The 20,955-nt window shown below is 33.9% G+C and overlaps 1 protein-coding gene across 5 annotated transcripts in view; it reads left to right on the forward strand.

Annotated features, from left to right (window-relative positions):
• Positions 1-20,541, forward strand: part of LOC129573948 (potassium channel subfamily T member 2) — a 224,306-nt gene extending 203,765 nt beyond the window's left edge. For 3 of the 5 annotated variants that reach the window (XM_055455158.1, XM_055455156.1, XM_055455159.1), the window contains exons 18-26: positions 2,995-3,100; positions 3,287-3,666; positions 3,758-3,869; positions 3,984-4,169; positions 4,346-4,477; positions 12,725-12,930; positions 13,289-13,592; positions 13,712-13,900; positions 15,082-20,541. In XM_055455158.1, the coding sequence (XP_055311133.1) occupies positions 2,995-3,100; positions 3,287-3,666; positions 3,758-3,869; positions 3,984-4,169; positions 4,346-4,477; positions 12,725-12,930; positions 13,289-13,592; positions 13,712-13,900; positions 15,082-15,303 (1,837 nt within the window). In that variant the 3' untranslated portion in view covers positions 15,304-20,541. Of the gene's footprint in view, positions 1-2,994; positions 3,101-3,286; positions 3,667-3,757; positions 3,870-3,983; positions 4,170-4,345; positions 4,553-10,350; positions 10,489-12,724; positions 12,931-13,288; positions 13,593-13,711; positions 13,901-15,081 lie in introns of all 5 variants that reach the window. The other 2 variants (XM_055455155.1, XM_055455157.1) reach the window with 2 other exon arrangements.
• The last annotated feature ends 414 nt before the right edge of the window (positions 20,542-20,955 follow it).

Genomic DNA, 20,955 nt, shown 5'->3' on the forward strand with positions numbered 1-20,955 from the left:
TCCGAATGGGACTCATTATGCTTGTTTCGTGGAAAATAAAGAAAGAAGCAGAAAAAAACAATGCATCCAATTGCCCCACATATAGCATACAAACATATATTTGGTTAACAATCGACCATTTTTCTATACTGAACATCTACAAATCCAATTAAGTTGCGTTGTCTCAAAAAAGTTTTCTCAAAGTACCTTCAAAGTCGAATGGGAAATTGTCTGTCCCCCTTAATCTTTTTATCGCCATCCTTCCATTCCAAATGAAAGAACGATAGAAAAACGTTGTGTTTAACAAATGAAAAGTGAATATTTTAACTTTGGCTATTAACTGCCGTTTCTAATTATTTTATCATCGCATTCAATAACCAATCGATATAATTCCATTGCTGTTTTTTTTTCGGTGCTTATGCCTTATAATTTGCATCACTTATTCATTGAATTTCATATTATTTACGTTTTATGTTCATCACATACATACTTGTAATGTCCTGGAGAATTGATTTAAGAAAAATATGTCCCATAAATTTGTATCAAAATCGATAGCATCAATGTCTTTATTTTTTCAAATAACATATCTATTGTAAAATCTTTCGTTGAAATAATTTTTTTCGACTTTTTTTCTAATTTTCGGTTCGATTTCATTTTCAATTCGAAAACGATACTCAATAGCAATATCTTGTTTTTTTTTCTTTCTTTTTTCTCCTTCAAAATATTTGTGTGTTTTTTCCTTCGTCTATCCCGAATTTGTATAACAATTGAATTTTGTGATTGAATATTGTGTTGACCGTCAATAACTCCCCAAAATGTTTTGTGTATAAAAAAAACCAAAAAAAAAAAAAAAAATTGTATATTATTTCCCTTGTACCTTGGATTGAAAATAAATTGTGTGTGCAACTACTATCAATATATTGGGTATGCGTGTGTATGATGACGACAAAAAAAACTATGTTACACTGATACAACTGTATATTACTCATATTTATGATAATTATTGACAATAATTTTTTATTAAACACACGATTAACTGTAAATGCAAATACATGTTATATATTGATAACAAAAATCTAATGTCGTATTTATCGTGCCATGGTCACTGAATTTTAAATGCTTGATTATTGATTGAAATACGCACGTACACACACACAAAATCCCAACCGAAAAAACAAACAAACAATGAATTTAAAAAAAAAATTTGAAAAAAATATTAGTGAATTTGGTGTAAATCCGTCGCCAATACACTTACGCACCTATTCGCTGATCATGAGCTCCGGTTCATCGGACTCAAATAGTTGTTATAGAAGTAGTTCTGCTTCGTCCAAGACTACCGATAACCACATCGAACCCAATGAACCACGATCACCTCCTGCATGGCATGTCGACTATTCTCGGTAAGTTTGTCTGTTTCCACGTGTCGCTGTTCAATTCTCACACTCTCTAACTCGAGACATGATGAGAACAATAACATCACACACATTTTCGCCCATCCCATTCTCCCATTCCGTTGCCTTCGTTCGTTCATTTACAATCGGCTTTTCAATTTAATTTTTATGCATTTTTATCTTTTCGAAATCCTTTACGCCAAATGAACAATTGATAAAGAAAAAATTTTATTTTCGAAAAAGAATAATTATGATAAATTTCCGCAAATTCGTTTTTCACATTGAAAATCCATTGAAAATCCATAAATCAACAAACCAATAAATCACTCTATAACAATCAAAGCCAATCGAATCATTCGCCAAAAATCATTTTGCCATTCGATGTTTCACAAATTTAATGTATTTTTGTGCTGATTTGGCTTGGATTACATGCATTATTTCCCAGTGGATTTCTCTTTTTTTCTGTATGTATTGATAACCTATTGATGATAGCTAAAATTACCCCTAATTAACACATGTATTTGGTTTACTGTGACATTAATTTAATTGGTTATTCTTTTTCCTAACTGATTTTCCGTTCCATGTAAATGTGTGCGAGTTTAATTAGACGGCAGTGTAAATAGAAATAGCTTTGTGAGATTGAACAAAAGAAAAGAAGGTGAAAAAACAATGCTCAACAAAGCAAATTGCTTCAAGAGGAATGAAAATCACTGTCGATATGCCTGTGAATTGATCGATGTTTTGGGCAGAAATGCAGTAAATTGAACGAAGTGACCTAGTCGATGTGTATCCCGTGTTGGTGTCCAATGAATGTTTTCTGAAATTCATTGCCCGATATCGTTGCAAGAATGCGCGCTTGCAAGTGTATGGAGCTGGCTTAAGAAAAATGCGCTTTAGAAAATTCAATGTGTTCACATTGCTTGTGCATGCATTTTATTTGTTATTTAACATGTGAAGCTCTTTGTGTGTGAGACAATGCTTGACAACGCTTGTTCAAGTAATTTTAACCTGCAGTATTGGTCTTTCGAATTAATTCATCAGTACTGTGTCTAAATTGAATGCGCTGCACAATTGGATTAGCTTTTTTTCTGTTATTGGAATGATTCTTTTTTACGTTCACAAAAAAAAACAAAAAATGCGGATATCTTTTGTTAGATAGAGACAAATATAGTAGAAAAAAATCTACCATCTTTTGCTACATATGTACATACAGATATCAGTATTTTAAAAACGATTCTTTATGATTTGCGTCAAAAAAAACCCGCGTTCTATTGAATTTTTCTGATTCATGTCCGTTATGTCAATGATTTTAACTGAATCCATACCAATTTCAATTTATTCGTGACATATCAAGCGCCATACCAACTTTTTTTTTGTCCTCTCTCGTTCGTATCGACATTCAAATGACGTACAGAGAAGTAATATTTTTATATACAAATACATATCTTCATTTTTATGGAATGGAAGCTATACTGTTAGCTGTGTTGAAGACAGAAAAAAAATTAACATATGACATTTTGCTTTAAATTACAAGTTATGACATTGCCTGCAGCTTATTTTGTTAAATTTTCTAATGAGCATTCGTGTGTTCGATATGCCGACTTGTGTTTATGCTTCCCAATAGGATTGTGAAGGGCTTTCCGCCAGTATCACCATTCATCGGTGTGTCTCCCACACTTTGCTACTTGTTGAAAGAGAAGAAGCCGTTGTGCTGCCTACAATTGGCACAGGTACAATATATAATGATCTCGTTTCTATTTTTACAGCAGCACTCACACCGCGTGCGCTCGCGTGTCCTTGTGTGCGTGCGATGTGCGTGCTAAACACACGAAATTGTTTGATATATTTACTTAATTGTTTTGTTCGTTGCAATGATCGGTGTGTGTGTGTCTCTGTCTCTGTGTGTGTATGTACAGGTGTGCGAGCATTGCAACTATCGAAATGCCAAGGAATATCAGTGGCAAAATAAAACCATCATTTTGGCAGCGGACCAAGTATCAAATGGGATTTATAACTTTATTATACCATTGCGAGCTCATTTCAAGTCAAAGACATCACTAAACCCAATCATATTGCTGCTGGAACGACGACCCGATGTTGCATTCCTCGATGCCATCTCTTACTTTCCATTAGTGTATTGGATGCAAGGCTCAATTGATAACCTGGACGATTTGCTACGCGGTGGCATTACACTTGCCGAAAATGTTGTCGTTGTGAACAAGGAACTCTCGAATTCGGCCGAAGAAGACAGTCTGTCCGATTGTAATACAATTGTCGCTGTTCAAAATATGTTCAAGTATGTTGACCATTTTACACTGTTAATGTGGGCTTTTGGTTTGATTCTTATGTTTGGCATCAATTTCTTTTCTTCTTTCCCTTCTTTGCAGATTCTTTCCAAGCATCAAAAGTATAACGGAACTATCTCAAAGCTCAAATATGAGATTCATGCAATTCCGAGCACACGACAAATACGCGTTACACCTAAGTAAAATGGAAAAGGTATGCTAATCTATCATGAAACCGAATCGTGGAAATTCAATCCAAATTCAATTAATCGAATTTCCTTTTTTCTTTCTCTTTTCCTCTATTTCCCTTGTTTGATTCGACGCACAGAAAGAGAAGGAGCGAGGATCGCACATATCATATATGTTTCGCTTACCATTCGCCGCTGGCTGTGTATTTAGTGCATCTATGTTAGACACATTACTGTATCAAGCATTCGTTAAAGATTATGTGATAACATTCGTACGTTTATTATTAGGCATTGATCAAGCACCGGGTAGTGGTTTTCTGACATCGGTATACAAGCGTTTCGATTACTATTACTTCTCTTCTTCTTCTTCTTTTTTTAGCTAATATTCTTGTTGTTTTCCATTCTTCTTCTGTTGTGTCGCATTCAATTAGCCCCGGCAATCTCGGGGCTCTGTTGATTTATAGCATTTTGTCGGTTTTAATCTGATTTCTCGTTGTACTAGATGAAAATAACTAAAGACGATATGTGGATTCGTACATATGGACGTTTATATCAAAAATTGTGCTCAACAACCTGTGAAATTCCGATCGGAATTTATCGTACGCAAGATACGAGCAGTGCCGATGCAACACATGTGAGTAACACACCCGAAGAACGTTGGAGACCGTTTTCAGCATTTAGCAAGCATTGTGTGCGATTGCGGCCATCGGTGAGTCCCAATCCAAGCATCTAACTGCAATTCAATCAATCATCATAACCGAAACAAAAACAAAAGAACAAAAACAAAAAACCACAATAGAAGCGCCTATTGCTCTCACTCTTCGTTATGCTCAATGAATTTGTCTGTTTTGCAATTAATAATTAAATATCAAACAGGCTGTTCTCTTTCCCCTCTCTCTCGCTCTCTTCTCTCCATCTCTTCTTTTCTCCATCAATGTTTTGACTAGTTTTCGCTTCTCGTCCCGTGACTTTTACTAACATTCATTCGTTCGCGGAAAAATTATTTAATCCGTTTCATGTCATTTTGAGCGCATCTAGTCTCTACTATAACAAAAGCGATTGTTTTGCAACCTTTTAAGCGATCAAATTTGCAATGCGAATGCTATTTGGACAAACACAACGAACGTTCGTAACTTTCAAGAGTTTTTCTTTTCAAGACAAGCCAATTTTCAATACACACACAAACGACTCCCACCCACGGTTTTTCATTATTTACAACGCTGAATTGTTAATGCGTCTTTTAATCGAATTTTCCGTTTTTGTTTCAACCAACGCTTAACATTTAGTGTTTTCAATTTTTGTTTCTTGGAATTTCGTAACTTTAGTTATATATTCGAAGAAATCGCGCCCCATTGTATCGACTCAATGGCATTTCCAACAAGCAACCATACAACGTTTCACTCTCTTTGTCGAGAACCATTTCGTGTTGCTCATAATTTGATTAGCGGAGAAATGATTCGAAAGCATCTTGTATATATTTGGGATGAACCAGACAACCCCACTGATAAAATGTTCGGAACACATCTAAAACATTACGACTTACGTTCAGAAAACATTCAGAAACCCGCTTGGATTTACGAGTTTTTTTTTTCATACGAGATTATGACGTATTTTTCTCCAAATATTTGTTTTGACTTTGTTAGAAAAACGCCACCTTTTCATATGGACAATGGACATCCAATCGGTTTTCCGACCAAAAATTTGCTCTGAAATGTTCAAATGATTCAAACATTTTGTCAGTAGGGCATGTTCCGTATCTATGCTGTTTTTTTTTTCGTTTTAAATTCTGTTTCTCTTAACATTTTAATACTTTATCTTTGACAGTTGTTTAGTTGAATCAATCTATTTATCTCGCTATCTTCCATTGGATTCCGTTTTCTTTATCGTCAGTTATATTTCAGTTGAAGTACTGTTTACGTTTATTCACGTACCATTTCGATTTTGTTATCACTTTTTGTCACCAGTAGAACGGGTTTAGGAAAACATTCAAAAATTGTCCAGTTATTTAAAGTGCAACGACAAATTTTGAATTTTTTTTTTTTGAATGTATTTATTTTTTTCCACGTAAACTCTATTTCGAACCTTTAATCTTGACCAATCGGTGTCACCTTGTCAATCGATAATCGGCATTAATGAAACAAACATGCAGTTTTAAATGCTTAGCATATTGGCACTGTACGTTACTATAAAAGCAGTGCTATGATGGTCGGCAGGCAGTCTACTTGATGGTCAGCAGGCAGGTTTTGCAACAGTCTACTTGTGTAGTGACATATTTTGCCGATATGCTGCATATAATTTACACCTGGTGATCCGCGGCATTCCAATCCATCTAAAAACGCATAGTTCGATTGTTAGTAGTAAACCCAACACGTAAGAATTGTCAGCGCAACATGAATTAAAACGGTGTTACTGTTAATGAGGATAATAAAATCGCATGTACTAACCTGATGGATAAATCTCAAGTCTTAGCTAGTATTAATGTGCAGACAAAACAATTCGGGTTGTTGAGAATAAAAATGGGATTATCCGGAACCGTTCGTTAATGTATGAATCATTTGTATGTTTTTGGTGGGAGATAGATGACGGATGCACCATGGTCTCTTATGCAATGTTTTCGAACATTCAAATTTCTTCAACTTTGCTTCAGACACTTGCTTCCTATCTCTTAACAAGAACACACAAGTGATTCACATATACACCTGCGGTTTTGGCTAATCCCATTTTTATTCACAGCAACACATTTATTCCTACGTTAATTTGATCATCACCAACCGATTGACATGGTGTCCGATTCTATTTGTTGAATTGGTTGTTATACTACATTATGATTTGAAATCTAGTTTGAAATAGTAAGTAAAAATTGATTTCGAAATTTTTTTAACTTTATTGGGCATTGGAATCGTATAATCAATTATTGATTTGATGACAATTCGAATTATTTTTTTTAGTATTTCGAGTAAATTTTTTCGTATATCCAATTTATTTTTCAAGCCTAAACTTCTGTATGATTTGAAAGTTTTTGTTTCATTCAACATTCAGTTCGAAGCGCGCCTTTATATGAATGCGTTAGAATAAAAAGGGCGTATGATACACTTTCGTACCGAAGCGCAACTCAAATCGTTCGCAGAACAAAGTGAAACAAAATCATGTTGATGATTTGGTTTTTGTATTGCCTCAATACGTTCGAATTGCCGTTTGTTCAACTACACCACTAAAGCGAGAAACGTCACTCATTCTTTTTTCCTTATTAAAGAAAAAGAATTTTGGCAGTGCGGGACTCGAACACCGCATACTCAGATTGCCGGTCTGATGCTTAACCATTCAGCCACCTGCCGAACGACGTTTTAGCTCGCTAGTAATTCAGTTGAACGTAGGCTCAAAGTGTGACAAGCATTGCCATTACACACATTGTTTTTGCAGTGTATTACTGCGAAAGGTTTTTGTGTTGGTTTTTATTTTACGAGAGAACCACTCTTCGATATAGTTTATTGAGGAGAGATTGCGCTCTCTTTTTTGTTGCTGTTGTTAGTCGTTATTGTTTGAGAACGACGAGCATTTATGAGAAACCAAATCATTGGAAAGAAAAAACGTTCGGCAATACAACAACAATTATTGCTAGTAATAGCACTAATTTCTCATAAAATCATGTTGTTATTTGATTACGGAACACTAGAATATTGTGTGCAAACTATTTGTGTTTCGTTTTGTTCTGATAACATGTGCGGTGTGTCGTTTTGTTTTACTAACCAAATTGTATTTCACTTCGAAATGCGACGCATTTTTTTTCGATTTACGGCTGTATTGCGACCGTCTACATGGAAAGTTTGTATGAAAACCTCGGAGCGCCGCTGATATTGCATTGGCTTCTATGGCCAAATGTACACATGGAAATATCTCGAAAACGGCTGGGTTAATCGGCAAAACGGACCGTGGTGTCACTCCCGAAGGGAGTGTATACACCCGTCTGGTTTGATGGCCTAGAATACAAATCCGGTGAAATTTCGGCTGATCCATGGGTTCTCAGGATTTGGCCAGATTCCAGTGCTTCCTTTTTTATGTGCATCTGTAAACACATTCTACCTATGTTTTGTTATGAAAGAAATTGAAGTGCTAGAATCAGGTCGAATCCTGAGAATCCATGGATCAGCCGAAATTCTACCGGATTTGTATTCTACGCCGTCAAACCAGCCGGGTGTTTGCACTCCCTTCGGGAGTGACACCACGGTCCGTTTTGCCGATTAACCCAGCCGTTTTCGAGATATTTTCATGTGTACATTTGGCTATAGAAGCCAATGCAATATCAGCGGCGCTCCGAGGTTTTCATACAAACTTCCCATGTAGACGGTCGCAATACAGCCGTAAATCGAAAAAAAATGCGTCGCATTTCGAAGTGAAATACAATTTGGTTGGTAAAACAAAACGACACACCGCACATGTTATCAGAACAAAACGAAACACAAATAGTTTGCACACAATATTCTAGTGTTCCGTAATCAAATAACAACAAGATTTTGTTTCACTTTGTTCTGCGAATGATTTGAGTTGCGCTTCGGTACGAAAGTGTATCATACGCCCTTTTTATTCTAACGCATTCATATATAGATAGAAAATCTGTATTTAATGAAATGTTTTAATATACAGATTACCCTGTATGTAAACGCAGCCTAGTTTGTACACGTTCATTTCCCCTTTTTATACATCGGAATGATGATTACATGACTTTCAATCTTCTCAATTTATTTTGTTTATGACTTTCAAATCTTCAATTTTCAATCTTTAAATCCGTAATAAAAAAAACTTCGCCAAAAATTCGGTCTTTCACTTCTGCTTAAAATTCGTCCAAGCATCTCTCATTGCGTAATGCTTTTTTGCAACGTCACTTTAAAAATTTACAAGCAAAAAAAATGAGAAACCCTTTTTTTCAAAACCACAGCTATCGAAACTAAAATCTTTTTGCAAACGAGGAATCCTTTATCGTAAGTTTTCATTTGCAGTTTATATGAAAACCGAAAGAAAAAAAAGAGTTCGTTGAAATAAGATTGAATTTAACATCGATTTACACACAAAAAAAGTAAAACACAATTGTACAAAATCGCAAAAAAAATTATTTGGGCCCGTTTTTGGTCGCACACGCACGCAGTGAGTCAAAGTTTGTTGTTTTCATTAAATTATCAAAAAAAAATAAAAATTCATTTTTCTGATGCAACAAAAATGTATGTTTGAATGGAAAAATCCGGCTGTGAATGTTACCATTGAAAGCTTTTTTTCTGACTGGAGCGAACGGTTCGATAAAATAAACGCTTGAAAAAAAAACACACAATCGCTTCCATTTGTCGATGGCGACGCCATAATCAGCGTTCGATGGTAACACTCCCAGCTAAATGAGATCGAATTTTTCGATTGAATCATTATTTGATTGGATCAACCAACTAAATTTGTGTGTGTGTGGTTTTTGATTTAAACCGTATTTTTTTTCTGTTTTTAAATATCGATTTTGATTTGAAGCAAATTTTTTCCGTGTTTGTAACACAATGATTTATTTTTTTTGAATTTTCGTCATCAATAATCCAACGAAAAAAAAGAAGAAAATAAGAATTTATAAAATCGATATGAATTTTTCGGTAAATCGTTTGCATGATGAAAGCTTTGTGTTCACAAATTCTTTGTTCATTCGCTTTTTGTATTTCGTGTATGTTCCACATATTATTTAGTTTGCACCATCCCACTAAAAATCGTTATGATTGCTGTTCTGCACTGCACTACATTTTCTAGCTTTATTGAGAGAAAAAAAAAACATAGTTTGATTCCAAACAAACAAACCAAAATATTGAACAAAAAATGCGGAACTTTTCTGGAAAAGTTCCACAATTGGAATCATCCCATTACAGGAATGACTTTCGAGTGTATTTTCCACATTTTTCATAGCCTTTTATTGATCATTCCATTGTGATCTCTCTCTCTCTCTCTCATCATTGTAATGCCAGAAGTTTGAAACAAAAAAAAACGAAATTAATTCAATCGCAACTTCATGACATTTCCATAACCATTGAGTTCGTGTCAATTTATGTCTGAATGCAATTTTAAAAAAAACATAACAAATTTGCATGCCGATGGATTTTCGAGTTGATTTCGCTATTATCGTTGTACAATTGTCCAGTATTCGATTATTCCGTTCTTGCTCACGTGATCGTTTTTTTAATCCCCATCATTGTTACTGACTGATTAACTTTTTTTTCAACATAAAAATGTTTCCACTTGATGCATGCACTCGCCCCTGCCCCCTATTTGAGAACTTAGATGCACGTGCTTAGCTCATAAATGGTCCGAGTGATTTTCTTGAAGAATTCAAACACCATTTTTTTGCTTAGCATATGAACAGCGATATCCCACTTTCATTATTAAGGATTACACACCACATTTTTTTTATTGAAACAACATCAACAAAAAAAAAGTTAGAAACAAAACATAATAGATTAAAATACTGTGTATGTAAAAACCTAAATCCAGTACGATGAAGAAGCTGGAGCATCATCTAAACAAGGAACATCTGACGGCAGTGGTCTACGTGAAGTAACTTATCGACCATCAATACACTCAAAATCTACGACATGTTTAGGTGGATGTACTGAACGTAGAGGATCTGCAGTAAGTAGATTACTGTTTTACATCTCAGACTCTCTCTCTCTGTCCTCATTACACTCTGTCTTTGTCTCTCTGTATTAGACATAAAAACAATTGAGAAAGTTCCATAAAACAAACCAACTACACACACGGAAGAAAGGTTTAGATATTCGCTACGCACAATTTTTTTCCTTGAAAAAAACCAAAATTTGAGATTTCTCAGACAAAATATATTTTTCGAACCTCCATAATGTATGTAAAATGGAGGCGCCGAAATAAATTTTGTCTGAGAAATCTCAAATTTTGGTTTTTTTTCAAGGAAAAAAAATTGGGCGTAGCGAATATCTGAACATTTCTTTCGTGTGTGTATCGTTCCCTCAACAGAAACAAAAAATGAATAAAAATTCGGAAAAAGATCAATTCAGTGGAATTAGTACGAATTTGTAATGAAACTAAATGCTGAAGTAAAATGCCCCAACTATTCTTTCTATCTCTCTTTTAATCGCTCTACCACTCACACATCTTATGCACATGAAAACGTTTAAACTAGACCACCCGTTTGTTGAATTTAAACGAGAAAATTTTCGAATTTTTGAACAAAAAATTATTGTGCATTGGAAAGGTTTTGCAATAGGTTTTAGTTCCGCCCCTCCATCCATTCGAAATTCAAATTTGTATGTGTGACATGAACGCTCTCTATCTATTTCATTTTCGCCTCCCCCCTTTTCCGGTTGTTATACCCACTCCATCTGTATTTTTTTTTTGATATCGCACTCGATAAATCCACAGTCAAAAATTGCAAGCAATAAGTACAAAAAAACAAATCAAATATACTCAATGAACAGCCAATATATTCTGTGACTGCTGGTAAGTATAGGTCAACACACACCATCACACACATACTCCACAACAACAATAATCACAACTATAGAAGACACCTCCTGCAAGCTAGTTTAGCCGCTTGTTTGGCAACACTCACATATTTCAACCTGAACTGTCGTAAAAACAAAAATTTAGCCGCTTTTTTCCGCCCCCTCCCCTCAAAGAAACATATCAGCTGTTTTGTTTAGTTTCGTTTTTTTTTATTTTAACTAGAAAATGGAACGATTTGTTTTTTATTAGCGCCTAGACAAATATAGATAGATCAGATCCATTTGTTATCGCATCTTTTTAGAAATTCTCGAGAGAAAGAAAGTAAATACGACAATTCTTTTCTTATCGTTATCTATCGAATTTTAAAACCAATAAAATTGCATTGAATTGAATTTTTGTTACCTTGATTACCCAAGCGCGACTCCACATTTAGCTTCTAAATGTGACACCGTAGTAAGTGTGGGCATACGTTTTGCGAATAAGCGACAAAGAGAATGGAAACAAGTGCGCGTGTATTAGTCGCTACATTGAGAAGCATCGTATCAGGCTACTCACTACCACACACGCACTTGTTTCCATTCTCTTTGTCGCTTATTTGCAAAACGTATGCCCACACTTACTACGGTGTTACATTTAGAAGCTAAGTGTGGAGTCGCGCTTGGGTACTCGAAACAAAAAACAATAATACCAAAACACCATTTGCATCTCAATTATTTTCCGTTGCAATTCCATCACGCTGCCATTTCCATTTTGAATTCTTTATTCTTATTCTCATCCATTTGTCGTACATTGTTTTCGCTCTAAATCTCTATTTCTAAACACAACCAGCATTCAATTTATTTGCTGTTTTTGACAACTGTATGCCTCTCTCTCTCTCACTCTTTCTCTCTTTTTGTTTCGTCATTCATTTGTATGCTTTTATTTGCCGTTTGATTGACACCAAAAATTTATGTTTATGGCCTTACTGATTGCATACACACCATAAATCTGTCAAAATAATTCGATTCTAATTCCGGATCAATTTCGACACAATATCAATTGGATGATTATCAAATGAAATAAATTCAAATTGAAAAAAAAAATGAAATCGAAAAAGAAAAGAAAACAAATCAAAAATTCAAGAACAATACTGAAACATATTAACATAATTTATAATCAACACACACATATTTACGGTTCTTGTGTTTAATTGTTTTAAACTTAGTTTTACCGTTTTTTTTTTGAAGTTTGGTTGAAATATATAACACATGAATGAATATGATTTTTTTTTTCAATTCAAATGTCCAAACGAGAACAAAGAATCATTTGGTAATCTCATTTTCTCCCCGAATCTTTTCTCATCCCATGATACTCGTATTATGAACCATCACATCAAACATTTCCACAGTACTCGATTAATATGAATGATGAAGCACGCGAAATCCATAAGCAACAAATCGAACGAGCCGAAATAGCAAATTTAGTTAGAAGTCGTATGGAATCACTGAACTTACCGACTATCGATTACGATGATGTTAGCGAAAAACGAAATAGTTTATCGTATGTAATTATCAATCCCAGCTGTGATTTAAAACTTCAAGAAGGCGATATTATGTAAGCATACTATTTCTATATATAACAACATTTTTTGCTTAATAATTTTATTTAAACCGAATTATTTTGAACAACAACCTCAACCAGAAATCAAGAAAATTTTGCTTTATTTTGAACATTCGATTCGAATTGCCGCCCCGCCCAAACCATAACCAATCGAAACTAATGCAAATGTTTTATTCCCATTTCTCTTCTCTTTTCTCTTTTTCTCCTCTGTTTGCTTCTTATCGTTTCTCTCTTTGGCTTTCGTTTCGTTTTACTTTTTTTTCGTTCGCCATTGTTTTCCTCTTTCTCTTCTTCTTCTTCTTCTTCGTCTTGTTTGCATGATTTAATGCCAAACAACATTTGGTTCGAATAGATATTTGGTTCGACCGTCTCCTTTTTCGGCACAAAAAACATTCGAAAGGCACAATTCACGACGCAAATCAAACATTTCTTATTGCTCGAATTTAAATATGGCGCAAGCGGCTGCATCAGCATCGCGTCGCGGATCCGGTTTCTGTTTGAATACCTTACAGAATTTGCCTGGGTATGGATTGCCATCTTCTGCACGTGCATCATCACCATATATTGTTCAAAATAAACCAAATTCTTTCTCCTTATCCCTACCTGATAGCCCAACGGTTGGCGGTCAAACACGCGGCAGAAGTAATTCACTGCGCGTAAGTACCAACAACAAAAACACACACACACGCAGCCACTCACGTGAATGCTGCAATTCCACACAAAAAAAAACAATTTACCGATTTGGTTTGTTTTCTTTGTCTTGTCGCAATTTTAGATCGAAAGCGACATTTCGTTGAGGCGTTCAAGTTCGCTGCGGCAGGGATTACCTAATGTTGGGATATCGGTTGGTCGACGCAAGTCGTCACTCGAAGAGATTGGCATTAGTCATTTTACAACACTTATGCAAGCCACTAACCATTCAAATCCGATCAAAATCTCACTCAACGGAAGTATTGGCCTTGAGGTTTGTTTTGTTTAGTCTAATTTAATCATTTCCTTCACTTAAATACATTTTCTATCTCCACCAATATTGCAATCAATCAATCAACCACATTTATTACAATTTGAATAACAAAAGCAACAAACAACAGCAACAATTTACACGTGTACAAAATATGCATTCAATATCAAATTGTTATCCGTTGTCTCCTTGTGTTTCTTTTGTCGATTGTGCAAATGATTGAAATCAAATGCAAAACCAAACACAAACACACATATGAATGGTTTGGAGCGAAAATGTCATACAGAAAAGTTGAGCGGAAAAATGTCAAATGAATAGGGATAGCTGTATAGTTCACTATAGTTTACTATACAGTTTACTATATAGCTATCCCTTTTCCGCTGATTCATTATCGTCATTTTTCCGCTCAACTTTTCTGTATTCCATTTTCGCTCCAAACCATTCATATATGATCAAACCGATGATTTTGTCATTGATTCAAAACAAAAAAGAGAAAATTTAAGACAAATTGATCATTCACCAATCAAACTTCGTGTTGTGTCTCGTACCATCTCATTTGTTGACACATATCACATGCAAAAAATGGATTTTTTGCGATTGTGCGTCACAATATTTATTGTAAATACAATCAAAATAAGTATGATTTCACCAGGAAAATAGAACATGTATTTTGTTATCTTTTAAACACATTTTTTTATATGATATTTAAAACACACCTATCCGATTTGAATGTTACAATTAAGTTTAATTTTTTTCAATATCGAAATAAGAAAACAACTTGGTGAAGATTGTAATTGACGGAATGAACTTAACAAATATCCGTCGAAATGTGAATATGATTCATTTGAAAGTTGTTTTCTTTTCTTCGATTTGAATGTTGAAGTAATTCAAGTGTTTGTCATCATGAAACCAAAACAAAAATGAACCACGACCACATCCCACATGACATCATAAACTGCAGTAGCACTGGTAACAGTTGTAGAGATCACACTCCACAAGCGCAAATCAAATCAAATCAAATTCAATTGGAGCTGTTAAAAATCAGCCCTCCAAATGCTCCACCAGCCAAACAATCCCATTTTCATTGATTTCCATCTCTCTCTCTCTTTCTTTTTTTTTGGTTTATTCCATTCGTGATTTGTGTCACAATCACTCATTTGTATTGTGCATTGCAATACGTGTAGGTAACACCACCGGAGGAGCCGTTACCAGTACTTGGCGTGCCATGCGTGAGCAGCAGTGGCGGCATAAATCCATCTAGTTTCGGCGGGTCCACGTTAGGACTGAGCAGTGTTGACTCTCAACTACAAGGTGGATCACCATTTCAAGTGCCACAGTCCGATGATAGCCAGCAATCAGTTCGATCGGCTCAATCGCCACAACATTTACAAGGGACTATTGTATGACATAACCTCAACATGATGTGGGGTCGCCGGCTTCGATCTGCCGTTGGTAAAAATAAATGGATTTAGAACAGTTGGATTTGAATGCGTTTCTAGTGAGAAATATATATATATATATATACACGCGCTCACAACATTCGCTGTCACGCAAAACACGAGGCTTATCAAACAATCTAAACACCTAGCCATCACATTCATTTTTAAAACAACCAAATAGAATTTTTGCCACGCAACAAAGAAAAACACCCAGTCCTAGTACAAAACCAATTCGCGGCTTAATAACGGGAAGAAGAACAAATACAACATACATCACAAGCAAATCACACTCTATTTCAAACATATGTCTTGATACAAAAATCGCCTCGAGGCAAAACCAATTTTATGATAGCCTATAGAGTTCATTTCAACAGAAGTATCACACAACACACAAAAAATCTAAAACAGCTTTATGTACAAAAGAAACCCTTGAAAAAATAAATGAAAATCGCTTTAATCTTTTTCCTAATGTTCAAACATTTACAATATTTATCCATAAACCAGACAATTAAATGTTCTATCGAATAGCGAAGTTGATGGAAAAATCAAGCAAAAAAAAATCGAACAAAAATATAAATAACAACAAATACTTAGTCATCATTACCCAATTAAAATGATCCATTGGCATGCAACGCATTTGATTAAGCGATAAGCATACGACCCAATTTCTGATGGCCCAATGAATAGCCAATGAATAGCCCAATTTTTTTTTCGTTGTTTCTGGAAATATCACAAAATCGATTCATAATGATGTGTAGATGTTTACAAAGGTCCAAGTGATCATATCCATGGCAATCAGTCTTATTTATAAAATCGATTCCATAGCGATCTAGAAAAAAAGTATTTATTATTATTGTTCCGAATCGAAAACATTTCATTTCCTCCTCTAATTGAAATCTGTATATAAACTCATTCACTGAATTTTCTTTTCGATTCAATATATGGGAATGAACGGCATTTGAATTCAAAAAAAACCATTTATGGAATAATTTGAGTTTTTCGTTATTGTCCATCAGACGATGTGCAATATATTTTCGCAGCATTTTATAGAGAAAAGATAGAACTGTAAATATCGAACTTACCACAAGAATTGGTTCAATTGAATTTCTAGAAAATTAGCATTGAATTATTTGATTTCAATATCAATTATGCGTCAATTCCCGTTCTTTACTTTCACAACACACTCTCCCCACTCTTCAAGTGAAAATGCAATATTAACACAGACAAACCTCTTTTTTCCGGACATTTATTGTTTCCCTGTAATTACGTTGGGAAAAAAACCAAATTTGTCTAACTTGTACAGAATAGCCACAGTGTACAATTAAATGTTATCATTAGTAGCCATAGAGTGTATAATTATAAAGGGTAAACATCAATATTAGAAGAAAAAAAATCATTTCAAAAATGAATTATTGAAAATTGAAGAATACAAATAAAAAGCTGGTATGGATCAAAAAAAAGTTGTGCAAACACAAAAACGTTAGTAAGTTACTTATTCACTAAACAAATTAGCAATTATAATGAGATAGATTCTTTTTACGATACAGATTCAATTCATTTCCTCAATTTTTTCTGATTTTTTTTTCGCTTTTTTTTCAATCCACATCTCTAATGCGTATAAAATGTAGAGACATCAATAATTTTGTCAAAAGGAAAACAACAAAAAAATCGAAACAATTGAATTACAAACACATGCGTTTATATTTGCGTAGCCAATTAATAGAGTTAGAATTGTTCAACAAATAAAATAGGATGAGCGAGATATGCAAATCTAATCGAAGGTTAAGATGTGGAAGACCAATTTTCGATCATATTCTGGACAAAAACTTTATAGATTTTAGAATAAACAGGAAGATTTTGTTGCTACGTTTGATTTTACTCCAAGACTTCATTCAGAAAATTCGCAAACGGCCAGTAATAATTTTAGCACTTTAAAGTACCACATTTCCTCGAATCTATTTTCCAGATACCTTGTTATGAAACCAAATGATACTACAGAACATGTTTTTGTCTATAGACTGTGAAGCTTTGTTTTTCTTCAGAGTATTCAAAAGGTCGTGTTTATGAAAAAACGTGACATTTTCCAATTGATTTCAGAACCTGCTTAGAACAAATAATTTTTCCCATTTTTATACCGATTCATAGAGTGCACTGTCACAAATTTCAACATTTTTGTGTTAGAATTTCTGGTAATGTACGAAAATCACAGTTATCCGTGAGTTTCATACTATATTACCGGATCTCCATTAATAATATATATATACATATACACAGCAAGTCTGCGTTGACAGTTCAATTTTGATGGTGATCCGGTTACCAGAAATACCAACACATAACATATCTGGAATTGACATAAAAAAGTTTTTTGAAAAAATGAAAAAGATGAAAAAAAGAAATAAATTGAATTCGAAAAAGAAATCGCAAAGCAAAATTCTCACGTTAAAATGATTATTGTTTGTGTGAGGACGGAAACAGCAAATAATAAAATTCTTTATTTAAAAGTAAACCGTCGGTTCATGCCTACCAGTGTTGTCGAAGATAATCTTATTATCTAGATAATTCAGATAAGATAAGATAAGATATTATCTTTTATCTTATCTAAATAATTTGATAAAAAGAGTGTTTATCTATTATCTTATCTAGATAAGTAAATTTTTTCATTATTTATCTGGATTTTTTGGATAATTTTCCAGATAATTATGAATGTCTTGGTTTCAAAGTGGCGAAACAAAAATGCTATCCAATTCCGATGTACTTGCCAGAAGAATTGATGTTCCAAATATTAAAACCGTATAGTCAATTTCGATTTACCAAGAAAGATGCACAAGAAATTTGCAATTACAGGGCAAAATTGTGATTAGTGATTCACTGAATCCGTCACTTCGCGCGTGAATCACAGATTCAAACAAATTTCGGGATCAAGATTCATTTTTGTCTGGATCAGAGATTCACTTTATTTCTGAATCATTTTCGATTTGTGATCCAATCTGAAGTAATTTATTGTCCAAAAATGAATCACTGATCCACTGAATCAAAATAAACTGAATTTCTCCGAAAAATGATTCAGTGAATCTAATTTATGAATCTTCGTTTTGAATCCGCCCACGCGTATTTGCCATAAACTTTCATCGAACTTCAGGAAAAGCAGCAATGGCGATAACTCTTTCGGATTATACACGCAGGAAAAGTATGCCATTTTGGCGAAAAATTTGAGCATATCACCAAAACAGTTGTTTTTCGAAAATCGTCAATAAAGTGAAATCGATACCACAAATGTTTTATCTTTTTTTCTTATCTAAAAACTCATAATAGATAAGATAATATCTTTTTTTTTCATTTAGATAAGATAATATCTTATCTTTATCTAGATAAATTTTGAAAAATAGTTGAATTATCTTATCTTTATCTAGATAAATTATTTCTTCTTTCCGACAACACTGATGCCTACATACACGTGTCACTTTAAGATACAAAAAGTATTGATCATGTGCTGATTTCATCCCCACTACATTCCCTTAAATTCACATTAGCCTTTGTATGGTTCATTTCAAAAATGAAAATATATGTCCTTTTCTAGTTATTCCATTTTGGTTGACTAAAAGCTGTTTGGTTGCATCTTATCTGATTTTGATCGACTAGTTTCATACAATTTCAATTTAAAAAAAACGAATATTGACTGAGCTTTCTTCATCGATTTGTCATTCACCTTGGTCACAGAAGAAGAAACCCTCTTGTTGCACACAAAATTTACTCCGTGGAACAGGATATGTTGAACAAAAGACAAATCTGAATAACACAAATATAATGCGTACATAACATAGATTTTAGAGAGTTAAGTGAACAAAAGAAAGAAACAACCGCACGAGCAGAAAAAAACAGATTAAATCTAATATGAATTATTATGAATTGTATTTGAATGAAAAAAAAATGAATGAAACACTTTTTTTAAAACAAATTAATTTTTTTAACTAAATTTCGACGAGAGTTTCCGGGAGATTCATTGCAAACCATGCGAATAAACGTTGCATTGAAACAATCAACATCGCTCGAAACCAACGTGTCGAAATTAAACGCTTTGGTACTGTGAACGCTTTACTTATTCATATTAATAATTGAACAAAAAATAAAAAAAAAGAATAGACGTAAACATATTTTGACAACCACAAAAAAAATGAATTGATGATATTATAACTAGAGAGAAAGGTTCGACTCGTTAGCTAGGCGCTTGTCTGATGGTTTAAACGAAATCAAAGAAATTACATTTAGACGTGATCTGAGAGTGTTGCTAATATATCAACGCTAAAATTTGCCCATCAGCAGGATTTCGAATCGATACGAGCTACCGAAAATGATGAACTAACCTTCAAACCGTAAATTGGGCACTGTGTGCCCAAAACCAACTTTGAATGCTTATATCTTAATTATTTCTTATCATAAATTAATAAAATAACTATGGTTCGATTCGTTGAACATTTGGCTACAAAAATTGCGTTAACATACCCACATACGCGCACTAGCTTACCACATATGCGCGTAAACATGTGTGATGCGCTATACGTAAAATGGGTGCCTGAGTGCCCATACCCATATACATTTTTCGACAATTTGCGTATAAAAATTAATGTGGGAACTATGAAATATACATCATTGGAAAGATCTTGAACAGTACATGTAATTTGAGTTATAAAACATCAAAATCGATCATCATTTTATCAAAATATGGCCATTTTATCAATTTTGGCCAAAAAATTCCAACGACCAAATATTGGCCAAATGCCGGCCCATTTTGAAGTTTTATACCAAAAATGACATCTACTTTTCAAGGACTTTCTAGTGATATAAATAACTTTTTGATCCAACCTTCCGTTCAAAATCTCAATTTTTGACGTCAAAATAGGCCATTGTGGAATTTGTATGTATATGTTTTTGCCTTCATTTTTGTGAAGAGATCAACATTGCAATTCCCACTTTATTGAAAAAATTCCAAGAAACTTGCTGTTGTCTTTCATATTTCGATTTTTTATGACTTTTATAAAATTTCAAAGTAATTTTCATACTTTTCCGATCAATAAATACTGAAATATTTACATTTAAAAAAAATTTAAGAAAAAACTGACATTTCCCATATAAAATGCATTATGGGCACTCAGGCACCGATTTTACGAACAACGTTAGAAAATACATTTTACGGTTTGAAGGTTAATAGAACAAATAATATAATTTAAATTATCGTAGCTGTATAATAATTGCAGATGAAGATAGCCATAAGCTTTAAACCAAAACAAAGAAAAAAAAAAGCCGCAAAATATGATTCAACTTTATCCACTCGGACTAGTGTCCAACAAAAAAACGGGGAAAACAGAAGATTGAAGCTACACATAAACTTTGTTCAATCGAAAACCGAGTGCACATTGTGCACAAGAGCATTACATTTAAATGAAATATTTCACAAGCAAAACATCAAATAGTCAAGATTATTTAGCAGCAGTTTCATTATATTTATAAATTGCTTATGCCCAACACATTTGCATTGTACATGTAGATGCAGATGCAGATGAAGAAGCGCTCACACTTAAAAACCAAAAAAAAACATTCGTCACCAATTCCATTTTTCTCTGA

Source organism: Sitodiplosis mosellana, unplaced genomic scaffold (assembly GCF_009176505.1).
Source record: "Sitodiplosis mosellana isolate CC-2019 unplaced genomic scaffold, AAFC_SMos_1.0 Smas_scaffold_6150, whole genome shotgun sequence".
Lineage (NCBI taxonomy): Eukaryota > Metazoa > Arthropoda > Insecta > Diptera > Cecidomyiidae > Sitodiplosis > Sitodiplosis mosellana.